Source organism: Macadamia integrifolia, chromosome 4, assembly GCF_013358625.1.
Source record: "Macadamia integrifolia cultivar HAES 741 chromosome 4, SCU_Mint_v3, whole genome shotgun sequence".
Lineage (NCBI taxonomy): Eukaryota > Viridiplantae > Streptophyta > Magnoliopsida > Proteales > Proteaceae > Macadamia > Macadamia integrifolia.
Genome location: NC_056560.1, coordinates 14,915,999 through 14,927,248, shown reverse-complemented (window position 1 = coordinate 14,927,248; position 11,250 = coordinate 14,915,999). Strand labels below are relative to the sequence as shown.

At 38.6% G+C, this 11,250-nt stretch overlaps 2 protein-coding genes and 1 non-coding gene across 6 annotated transcripts; 2 read left to right on the top strand and 1 right to left on the bottom strand.

Moving 5' to 3' along the window:
* The first annotated feature begins 4,842 nt into the window (after nucleotides 1–4,842).
* On the top strand, nucleotides 4,843–7,070 carry LOC122075279 (protein FEZ-like). Of its 2 annotated transcripts, none has more exons than XM_042640249.1 (3): nucleotides 4,843–5,655; nucleotides 5,899–6,200; nucleotides 6,289–7,070. In XM_042640249.1, exons 1-3 carry the CDS (start codon nucleotides 5,472–5,474, stop codon nucleotides 6,988–6,990), a joined length of 1,188 nt encoding a protein of 395 aa, XP_042496183.1. In that variant the 5' UTR covers nucleotides 4,843–5,471; the 3' UTR covers nucleotides 6,991–7,070. The 2 variants fall into 2 exon arrangements, with proteins under 2 accessions (XP_042496183.1, XP_042496182.1); XM_042640248.1 differs by having other exon boundaries at nucleotides 5,896–6,200.
* A 297-nt stretch (nucleotides 7,071–7,367) lies between these two features.
* On the bottom strand, nucleotides 7,368–10,444 carry LOC122076149 (pentatricopeptide repeat-containing protein At1g74600, chloroplastic). Of its 3 annotated transcripts, none has more exons than XM_042641457.1 (2): nucleotides 9,593–10,444; nucleotides 7,368–9,475 (listed from the first exon to the last, which is right to left on the bottom strand). In XM_042641457.1, exons 1-2 carry the CDS (start codon nucleotides 10,275–10,277, stop codon nucleotides 7,632–7,634), a joined length of 2,529 nt encoding a protein of 842 aa, XP_042497391.1. In that variant the 5' UTR covers nucleotides 10,278–10,444; the 3' UTR covers nucleotides 7,368–7,631. The 3 variants fall into 3 exon arrangements, with proteins under 3 accessions (XP_042497391.1, XP_042497392.1, XP_042497390.1); XM_042641458.1 differs by having other exon boundaries at nucleotides 7,368–9,532; nucleotides 9,818–10,444; XM_042641456.1 differs by having other exon boundaries at nucleotides 7,368–10,444.
* Nucleotides 10,445–10,566: 122 nt separating this feature from the next.
* On the top strand, nucleotides 10,567–10,647 carry TRNAL-CAG. The gene has a single exon. It is a non-coding gene; the product is annotated as a tRNA-Leu (tRNA).
* Nucleotides 10,648–11,250: the final 603 nt, after the last annotated feature.

The following is an 11,250-nucleotide window of genomic DNA, read 5'->3' as shown; positions in this document are numbered from 1 at the left end:
AAAAAAAAAAAAAAAAGGAAAGAGAAAAAGAGTTTTAGTAAGAAAAGGAATATAAGAAAATAGAATATTTAAGTATTATAAAAATAATATAATTTAAAGGGTACCATGAATATAAAAAAAATAGAATAGAATGAAAAGATGAGATACTGAAAAAGAAAGGGCAAAATTGTCAAGTGAAAGATTTACCACTTCGTGCTTTTATATAATTGTATGATAGTGTGATACAGACAGTGGATGAGGAGAATTTCATTTTGACAAGTAGTTCATTTTTGTTAGGAAATCTCTTGAAAAAGTCCCATTAGGTAAATGTTATCTTATTCGGTTCGAATTCGTATTTAGTAGCTCTCTTTGAGAGATTGCTTTCGTGAACTCCAAGTGATAAGATTTGCTGAGTCAATCGCCCCGAATCAGATTGAACTCCTTAGGGAACGATCTAACGAGTTGGCTAAAGGATGATCTGAATGGTAAGCTTGACCAAGTAATGATCCAAGGGGTCAGCTTCACTAAAGAATGACCTGGAAGGTTGGTCTATTAAGGTCTCATCAGTAGCCGTCAATCCTCCAAGGTCATAAGTCCAGTGGACCTACCAGATTAATCGGTGATACATCCCCCTTTTTTTTTTTTTTAGTGTGCTCAGAAATCTTATGCTTGCACCTGTCAAATCTCCTGAGAGTGGTTCATATTTGGAAGTCCTGATTTCCTCCTCGAGATGTGAAGAAAACACTTCCATTGGCAGCATTTAACATGTGGGTGTGTTATGGAACAAAAAATTGTACGTAGTAAAATAACCTCAAAGTTTTCAAAGTTCAGATTTCAGGTGCAAATCACCTTCAAAGTCCAACGTTCCCAGTTCCCACCCGTTGCTTTCTTTGTTAATTAAATAAAAAATGAAAGAAATTTGAATTATATGATTTTTGTGAAAGGATACAACCAAATATCTTTTTTTTTTTTTGTGTGAAATCAGAATCATCAACGAAATAGTTGATTGTTCTATTGCAACCTAGTGATCACAAGTTCAAATAGAAAAATAGCCTCTATTATAGGTATTAGCGAGCTTTTTCATGAAAAAAAATAAAAAGTAAAAAATTCAAGCATTGGTGTGTGTGAAGCATGAACATGAATTCTTGGTTAAGGTTTACATATAAGATAGAATTGGAATTGACTTCTTTTGTCTTATATTTTGAATGGAAAAATGTTGAATACATCGCGGGGCTGCCCAGCCATGTTTCAAACTCTCAATCTCTCCCCACGCTTGGGAAAGACCCCTTACTTCTCCCATCTCATTCTTTCCATTGGTGCACATCGTTTAACTTGCAAGTTGCAACTAAAAAAGCAAAGCTGAATATTTGAACTCGAATAGTCATTTGCCATTTAAGTCATTAAGAGCAATATAAAAGTCACAATAATTTGAGGAGTCGCATTGAGAGAGATTACTCTCAACATGAAGTTGAAGTTTGTTTGAGTGAATTGAAAGCACGACATATTAGAATAAGGCGGTTTTGAAAATTTAGGGGCCCTAAGAATATGTTTTAAAAACAATATGGTTGGGTGACTAATATGTTTTAAAACTATATAAATAATATTTTATTGAGGGAGATGAGTTATTAATGCAAACTCCTTAATAGAGAAATAAAATTGTTGTTTATATGTAGATATTGATGTTCATTGAAGGCTGAGTGGGTGACTAATTACTACTATTTACTATTGTTATAATATCTTTTTTAGTACTTAGATCTTGGTGATTAGTTTGAAAATTGGTAGGTTATATCCTAACATATTAATGCCATAAAGGTCTTAGTGATTAGTTTGAAAGTTGGTAGTAGGGTATGAAATGCATGGTTAGTTTCAAACCCCCCCATTTCAAGTTCCAAGCTGGGAGATCTCCAACACATTAATTTTTTTTTCTTGGGTAAAGATCTCCAACACACTACACCCAAACGTGGAGATGGGTCAGGTCCGGAATTTCTACTTCACCTTGATGGCTAGATGAACTCCCCATTGTTTCAAAATCAAGAAAATTACTAAAAGAACCAAACAATAAGAACAAAGGAAATTGGATTTTTTTTTTTTTTTAGATTTTTGGGAATCAATATATTTTTGACATTATGATTAGACTCTTAAAAGAGTGAACATCTATCATTCAACTCCACCCTTGGTGTTGAATCTCCGAAATACCTTTCTTCAATCTAATCATAAGGTCAAATCCTATGAATGAGGGTTATGAGAAATTATGTCAAAAAATTCATAAAGACAGATGATAACATGATCGAGTACATTTTTTTTCCCCAATAGTAATCTAGGTATGACTTGTAAAGAGAGAGCGGGACGGAATTAAGGAAACAACCTCTTCACAAAGCAAGGATAAGATTGCCTACATATGCCCTTCTCCAGACCCTATAGCGATGGGAGCCTCCTGCATTAGGTAGACCCTTTGTATAACTTGTGAAAATTAACCATTTGAACTATCTGTCCAAAGAGAAGTGTCGAAAATTTATAAAGATCAAGTGGCTAGGATTGTGCCAATCGGGTTGGATCATGATCTAGTGTAGAAACCATATATATGATGGTGAGCTCCAGCCCTTTGCTTGTCAGTCACGTGTGAAAATTGTTTGCAACTGTTGCACCGGTGCACTGAGCATCAGATGGCTGAGAGCCCCTTGAGACACATGCCCAAATTCTCTCAATCATCCGATAATCACCACACCTCACCGTTGGCTGTGGAGGATGTGGAGCCCTGTCACATGTATGGCATTGAAAGGTTGCTTCTCACTAAACAGTAGACTTCAAGTCTGAGAAGATTTTTTTTTTCTTTCTATTTTTGGGTAACAAGTGTGAGAAGAATGGATCCCTTGGAATGTATGCACAGAAATAAAAGCATCATATAAGACATAGGGAGAAGGAACTTAAAAGAAACTAATAATAAAAATGTGACCAGTTTTACAAAAGGGTTTTAATTATGGTGGACTTATGGTAACATTGGGGAAATGATTATTTACTTCTACTTATTTTGGGGTGTTAAAGTTCACAAAGAAAGAGAGGTTGGAAACTTGGGTTTGAAGAGTTTGACTCATTTTTTTAAACTTGGTTTGCACGCATGGAATGCAGAACTCTAGGTCAAGGAAAAGGAACAGACAGAAAGGGTTTCAAACGAGGGCTAGATTTGGAGAATTTCACTGAATTTGGAGTTCCAACTTGGCCACTTTATTCAAAAATAATCTAGCTATTTATTAGAAAGTACTTCACTTGTTCTCCGACTAGCAGACATGGTTAGAAAACTCAAGCAATGGAGATAAGTTTAAGTATTTATGATAAATGGGTTAGTTTGAAATTTGAAGGATATGGTGTTTAACAGTTCACTTGAACATAATCATCTTCTTTGACATTATTATCAAAAACAAGAGAAAGATGAGGAAACCCACATTGTGTATTTCCCAAAGCCCCATAAATTCAGGAGAATTGACGTTGGCCATCTTCCATCTTTCATTTACCAAAAACTCACCTACTTCTCTCTTTTAAGTTTTAATCTTAAGAGTGCTAGCTGTGACAATGTCACATGTGTCCCACTCTAAATTCAATCTTGCATGGCTTCCACCTGAAATGCACTAGGAAGAGCACCAGGATAATATTTGCATTTTTTTTTTCTCTGGCCTATCTAATGTGAACTAAAAAGCCAACATGGGTATCTGATGAGGAACTCACAATGAACAGGATCAAGTGTGGAAGTGTGAATTTGTGATTGCAACTCTCAGGCTATGACTTAGTTTGGTTCTTGTATTTTATTTATTTTTTGGTGCTAAACACTTTAGTTTTGGATTATTAATTAAAAAAAATTAATCTTAGTCAAATATTGATTAGAGAGTTGATGTAGTGAGTGCAGTTCCATGGTCAGAAATGAGGGTTTTAGTTCTCACATCAGCCAAATAATGTGTGGTTTTGGGCTCATGACTTGGAAAAGCGCCTCTCCACCTTGAAACTCGGAGTTTTGGGTTGAACATATTCAAATAATAGTATCAGTGAGTACAACTCCATGGCTAAACAAGGGAAGACAGTGGAACTGGGTCATCATCCACTTCCAAAAGTACACAGAAGACCCAACTGCTCCAATCACAAAGCAAAAAAAAAGCATTATTGGAGTATTTTTGTAAGCATTTTGATTATTAAATGTGAAAAGTAATGTGAATTTTGCATTTGAGGTAAGAAATAACTGCCCTAGAATCTGTGAACCCAAAAGGTCAAATCTGCCTTTAAGCTTTGACTGCCATCCAAGGGGGAGGGAGAGAGGTCGTGGTCCCCCATTTAGGGGTGATGATGTGGCTGTTTTTTATGTTTCTTATTAGAAGTTGGAAAGGAAAGAAAGCCCACCACCACTCATCACACCTTTAAGGAATCCAGAGTGCCCTGTGACCACTGACAGGTCAGTGGCACATGCCTGATATAGAGAATAATAAGGAAGGAATAGAAGCTCAAAAGAATGGAATAGAAATGGGATTTTTGGATCCTGAGAAACCTGAAAATTAATCTCTCTATCCAATATAGATAGATTACAGGGTAAACCTTGGAGGGATTTGCAGAGTATCTGTGAGATTGAATATATAAATCTGAGCTTTTGTATGGGAAATCGGTCTGCTCCACGTTTGTATAAAACAATTCAAACAAAGTCCATAAAAAATTCACATTGGAAGGTTGCTTTGTCTTTATCTGTGCAGGATGAAGGATCATTTCATGGGATGGACATGAGAAATGTAAAAACAAATCCATTTTTAAAATCCCCAAAAACTGCTTATTTAATAGTCCCTCTTGAGATCCCTCACTTTGGACTTGCGCAACCACAAATGGGTTCAAGAAGTGAAGTAATAAGGAAGAGTCGCCATTGAAAAATCCAATCCCTTGACTTGGGTTTCTTGGTAGTTGTTCTTATGAACTTGTCCTAAGCTTCTCTGTGAGTAACCGCGATCCTCGCAAAAACACACTCTCCATTACAGTCACCCTGAAAGGTCGGCCGAAGCTTCGGAGGCAGACCCCTTTGCAGTTAGCATATAATGGCTTTGACCCAAGTAACATGGTGGGAGTGTGAACCGGGTTTCTCAATTGCTTCCCTTAAAGAGTTCATATTATAGATTTGCTTCACAACTTGAACTTTTCCACTGTTCTTTCCATTGCTTCCCTTTTCATATTATAGATTTGCTTCACACCTTGAACTTTTCCACTGTTCTTTCCATTGCTTCCCTTTTCATATTATAGATTTGATTCACACCTTGAACTTTTCTACTTTTTTCCAATAAGAGTTTTACTGAATTCAGCTTATGGCTCTTGTGTAGCTTTCGAGAAACGAACTTCTAGACTAGAAGAAGAAAGCTGAGCTCAACTTTAGACAACACTGGGTTCAGTATCTAGGATTCATTTCGTCTGTCATTTGGTCTTTTCATCTGTCTCTTTCCTCTTAGTTTGGCCTCATAGGAAGGGAGAGAGGTATGGAAGAGAAGAATGATGTTGATAATAAGGTTGATGAAGTAATACTACCTGGGTTTCGATTTCATCCAACTGATGAGGAGCTGGTTGGTTTCTATCTCAAGAGGAAAATTCAACAACGACCACTCTCGATCGAGCTTATCAAGCAACTGGACATTTATAAATATGATCCCTGGGAACTACCAAGTAAGATAAATAAACTCTGATGCATGGGTTAGTATGAGTAGTTGGTTGGATAGTTAGGAACTTAGGATAGGTAGTTAAAAGATGAAAGCTTGTTATAATCTGTCTTCTTTGTCCAGCTTCAGTGGTTCAGTTATTTAGCATGGTTTTGAGATATTTAACTTCACATATAAGGCTTCTAAGCAACAGAAGTAAGTTCTTCTCATCCTCATCTGATATATACTTTTTACTAATTTTTGCAAGAAGAGTGTGCAACCACGGGTGAGAAAGAATGGTATTTCTACTGCCCAAGGGACCGGAAATATCGGAACAGTGCAAGACCAAACCGAGTCACAGGAGCTGGGTTTTGGAAAGCCACTGGAACAGACAGACCCATCTACTCATCTGAAGGTACCAAGTGCATTGGCCTGAAGAAGTCCCTTGTGTTCTACAAAGGAAGAGCTGCGAAAGGGATCAAAACCGACTGGATGATGCATGAGTTTCGGCTACCTTCTCTCACAGACTCAGCCCCACCCAAGAGGACTATGGATAAGAGCATTCCTGCCAATGTAAGTTACAGCCTGCAGCCTTTTTATTTTGTACTTAATATTAAAATTTATAATCATATAGTCATTATTTCCTCCCCTTGGCCTGCAGGACTCATGGGCAATTTGCAGGATATTCAAGAAAACCAACTCCATGGCACAGAGAGCTCTTTCTCACTCATGGGTCTCTCCATTACCCGAAACCACTGGATCTGACATACTGACTCAAAACGCACACAGCACTCAGTTCAGTTCAGAGAATATCTCTTTCACAACTGAAGGTGGATCTGCCATCCAGTTTTCTTCTTATAATGACTTCCAACAGTCCACAACTACTTGTCTCTCTCTTCCTGACATTCCCCCCTACAAACCCATTTACCAACCAATTTGTAGAACTTCTATACTTCCTATTTCAAATGGAGACCTTCCAGCTGGTTTCATGTTCTCTCCACATGAAACGCCAGGTCTTGCTTCCATGCTTTTCAACTTGTCACCTGCCTTACTCGCCGATGTCAGTAAAGCCTCCGAGAGTATAGATTACTGTGGATCACAGCAGCAGCGTAATGGGTTCTCAATCACTTTACCACAGGAGTTGCAAGGGAACATGGGTTCTGGTGTAGAGGAGACATGCTTGAGGAAGAACTCAGATGACTCACCCACAATCAACCAGTTGGGAACTGTCAGATCCATCGGACCCCCATTTAGCTTGCCTCCAAATCTACCAGATGCATGGAAGACCATTTCACCGTGGGATTATCCCTCATGTCCTACGGAGATGTCCACTATCTATTCCACAAACAAATGCCATACCTAATCAAGTTGTTATACAGTTGAAGTGCTTTTTGTTTGAGATTTTAAGTGAGCAAGTGTAGTTTCAAATGAAAAATATACTCGGTTTACAGTTATGCATTCGTTCTTCATTCCAATGGCACATGTTAGGCCATAAATTGTTCAAATAGCCTCGACTTTCTCCTATGATTTATGCAGAATATAAAGCAAGTTGTTAAATTTGAAAAAGGAACCTGATTTGATGAGTTGAAGCTAAAAGCTATATTCTAGAAACACATGCCTAGCCATTACGCAAGATGAAGCAGAATGATAAAAGAAAAAAAACATTCCATTATTCTATGAAAAAATGAAATCAAAATTTCACCTCTCGAAATTTTGAAAGGGATAGTGAACAAGTTGATGTAACAAGAACAGAAACTGCTTCCACAAAACTCTATTTTACAGAAGAAGCCACAAAAATGTCGTTACATATACAAAAGATATGTATCCCTCATTTTAATTTGGGTTGAACTTAACAAAAGATCGTATTAGTTTTGTAGATTAGTTTTGGAGACTCCATAAAAACTTTCTTGTAAGTGGTGATGCTGGGAGAATGCCTTTGCGGCATACCTTAATAGAATCCAACAAAAGATTAAAATGATGGTATACTTCTCATAAAAGTCATAATCACACAGAACTCCATCCTGGTTCCTTCCTAACCCCAGTGCCCTTCATCAAACCTCTGATCTTCATGACTTCTTCCCAGTTGCCCTGATCTGCACAGATGTTTGATAATGAGATATAAGCTCCAGCATCACCTGGATCCAACTCGAGAACTCTTTCAGCTGCTAGCCTTCCAACCTCAACATCACCATGTAATCCGCAAGCACCAAGTAAAGTCCCCCACACTAAAGCATCAGGTTCAATGGGCATGTTACTGATAAATCTTTCAGCATCTCTCAATCTCCCTGACCGGCCAAGTAGGTCAACAATACATGCATAATGATGGAGACCTGGTTCAATTCCATAGTCTCCAGTCATCGAATTCAAATGGAATAGACCTTCTTCTACCAAACCATTATGACTGCATGCAGATAAAACCCCAACAAAAGTCACTGAATCAGGTATCATTCCTTCTTTTATCATAAGCTTGTACAGTCTCAGAGCTTCTGCACCTTTTCCATGTTGAGCATAGCCCACGATCATAGATGTCCAGGTGACCAAGTCAGGTTTTTCAATCCAATCAAATACTTTACGAGCATCATCAATGCTGCCACATTTTGAATACATTATAACAAGCGAACTGCCCACTGAAAGGTCTGAATATAGGCCTGCTTTCAGGATGTAGGTGTGTAATTGGTTACCAAGAGTTGAGTTTGTTAAAGTTGCACCCACACTAAGTAGTGATGAGATCATGAAGCAGTCAATCTCCAAACCAGCCATCAGCCATTCACGGAACATCAAGAATGCTTCTTCAAAATATCCATTTTGGGCATACCCTGAAAGCAATGATGCCCCTGAGACCTGATCCTTTTTAGGCATCTTTTCGAAAACCTGTCTAGCAGAATCCAGGACTCCACATTTCCAGTACATAGTTACAAGTGCACCACCAACAAGTGTCTCCATAGCAACTCCCACGCGAAGAGCATACCCATGAACTTCCTTACCTTTCTGTAAGGATCTTAGTGAAGAACATGCAGTGAGAACAGCAACTAAGGTCATTGGACTGGTTCCAATTTCCTCAAGCTGCATATTTTGGAACAAATGAAAAGCCCGATCTGCATAGCCATGTTCTGCAAAACCAGCAATCATTGATGTCCATGACACTTCATCTTTGTCATTCATTTGTTCAAAAATGACACAAGATTCCTCCAAACTATCACACTTGGAGTACATTGTAAAAAGAGCACAAGCTACAGAGACATCAGAGATCAACCCAGCTTTCAAAATGTAACAGTGGATCTGTCTCCCCAACTGTAAACATCCAATAATACTCAAAGTGCTAGAGCAACAGACTGCATCAGGGTTCGGACCTTCCTGAAGCATCCTCCTAAAAAACTCAATTGTCCTTCCAGAACTCTGGTTCTGAGCAAATGCAGATAACATAGATGCCCAAGTACCCACCCGCTTGGTGTTCCCTGTTTCTCTAAATAGCACTTCAGACATATCAACTGCTCCTAGTTTGGAGTACATATTGATCAAAGAATCTCTTACTGTGGAATCTGAATAGAAACCAGATTTTAAAATCCAGGAATGGATTTGGATTGCTTCTCTCACCATTTCTGTATTAGCACAAGCCCGGAGTACACTTGTGATAGTGTAAATATTAACTTCTGCCCCTTTTTCCCTCATTTGTTTGAAGAATTGGAGAGCAGAAATGTGATCCGCATTCTGAACAAAACCAGAAATTATGGCAGTCCACGAAACCACATTTTGGATTGGCATCCAAAAGAATTCCTTTAGGGCTTCATCAATTTCACCACATTTGGCATACAGATCAACAATAGCAGTTCCCACAAAGACATCATCTCCTGCACCACATTTAAGTACCCATCCATGAACCCCTGTACCCATCTCCAGGTCTCCAACTGCAGTACAAGCAGTTAAAATACTTGAAAAGGTAAAACTATTTGGCACCAAGAACCTACCTATCATTTGGTGAAAAATATCTAATGCCACAAAGTTCTCCCTGTTTCTAACAGCACCAGAAATTATGGCATTCCAACAGACCACATTCTCGCATCTAACATCTCGAAATAACCTCAGAGAATCCTCAAAACAGAAATTTTTGGCAAAAAGGTCTATCATTGCAGTCCTGACATAGCCATCAGAAAAGAACCCGTTTTTAATTACAAGAGAGTAAACCTGCTTACCAGAAAAAAGAGCTTGAGAGGTAGTGCAAGCCGACAGAACACTCCCGTATGTGAATTGGTTGGGAGTGAAGCCAGAAGAATGGATTCTGCAAAACATTCTCCACGCATCCTCAAATTTCGAGCTCTGGTTGTAACCTGATATCATGAGATTGCAAGAAATAAGATTTGGGTGGGTGATTTCATCAAACAAATGGAGGGCATCTCCCATTTTCGCACACTTGCAGTAACTGTCAGCCAGAGTGTTGGCAATAACTAGATCAGAATGAATTAAGGCGGTTTTGATGAAATATGCGTGATACGTTTTAGTCTCTTCGATTGTGGGATCACGGATTCCAGTGCGGACACGGAAGAAACTGTTAAAAATAGTGATATCATCTTCAACAAGGGCCAGGGAGGAGATGAATCTGAGAGAGGGAATTGAAATATTAGCTGGGAAGGTTCGGTGAATCAGAGAACTCATTTGGGTCAAAAACAGTAGAGGGTATGATTAGTATTTAAATGAAAAGGTAATTTGAAAGAGAAGACCGTTGAATTTTCGAAAAGCGCGGGAGCTGGCAAAACATGTCCACGTAGGACGCAGAGTGGCAATTCGAGATGGGTGCCCTACACCGTGCGGGCATGGCCTGCGATGGGCTGCACTGGCTGGAAATTCCATAGCTCAATACAAGTAAAAGCTATTATTTTTTTGGTAGAATCAATCACTTACTTTTTTTAATATTTATATAATTTAGAACTTGCTCAACAACAAAGTCAAGATGGCCGAGTTGGTCTAAGGCGCCAGTTTCAGGTACTGGTCCGAAAGGGCATGGGTTCGAATCCCATTCTTGACATTGCATATATTTTTTTTTATCCCAATTGATGAATTTTTGGAACATAACTGTCTGGATTTTTTTTCAGCTACTCCCCATTAGTGCTTCATGTTTTTGACCCTCAGCATGGCATCCACGGTTGGAAGAATTCAGGCAAGCATTCCAACACGTAGGTTCACACCCCAAGTCCTTTCAACCATTAGATGTGCACTGGGATGCCGAGCGATTGGAAAGGGTCTAAGTCTATCAAACAAGAAAATCCAAACTAAAATTAGATACTTAAGCACTACTCTGGCATGTACTACACAGGTGCATGTACAAAAAAGATCAGCTTGCAAGCACAGGGGTTTGCCCGAAGTCCAAGTTGGGTAGATGCCTTTACCAGTCACCTTTCACACCAATCACAAACTTGCTCTAGAATCGCAGAAGAAACCATGTGTAAAAATGGAAGATCGGCCAAATGATTCTCAAAGAAATATTGACTGCGTTTGGTGTACATTTTCATTCTGAGAATGCGCAGTCTCGTTCTCAAAATGCAAAATGCCTTCTTAATTGAGAATGTAAATTGTTTGGATGCATGTTTAATTAAAATTTATTTTTTACTTTAAAATGCTAAGCATACAG

What these genes read in the sequence shown, in the direction of transcription:
- LOC122075279 (XM_042640248.1), top strand. Translation starts at nt 5,472, where the DNA reads ATGGAAGAGAAGAATGATGTTGATAATAAGGTTGATGAAGTAATACTA. An exon ending in TGATCCCTGGGAACTACCAA is followed by an intron (nt 5,656 to 5,895) that starts GTAAGATAAATA and finishes AATTTTTGCAAG; the next exon opens with AAGAGTGTGCAACCACGGGT. An exon ending in ATAAGAGCATTCCTGCCAAT is followed by an intron (nt 6,201 to 6,288) that starts GTAAGTTACAGC and finishes CTTGGCCTGCAG; the next exon opens with GACTCATGGGCAATTTGCAG.
- LOC122076149 (XM_042641456.1), bottom strand. Translation starts at nt 10,277, where the DNA reads ATGAGTTCTCTGATTCACCGAACCTTCCCAGCTAATATTTCAATTCCC.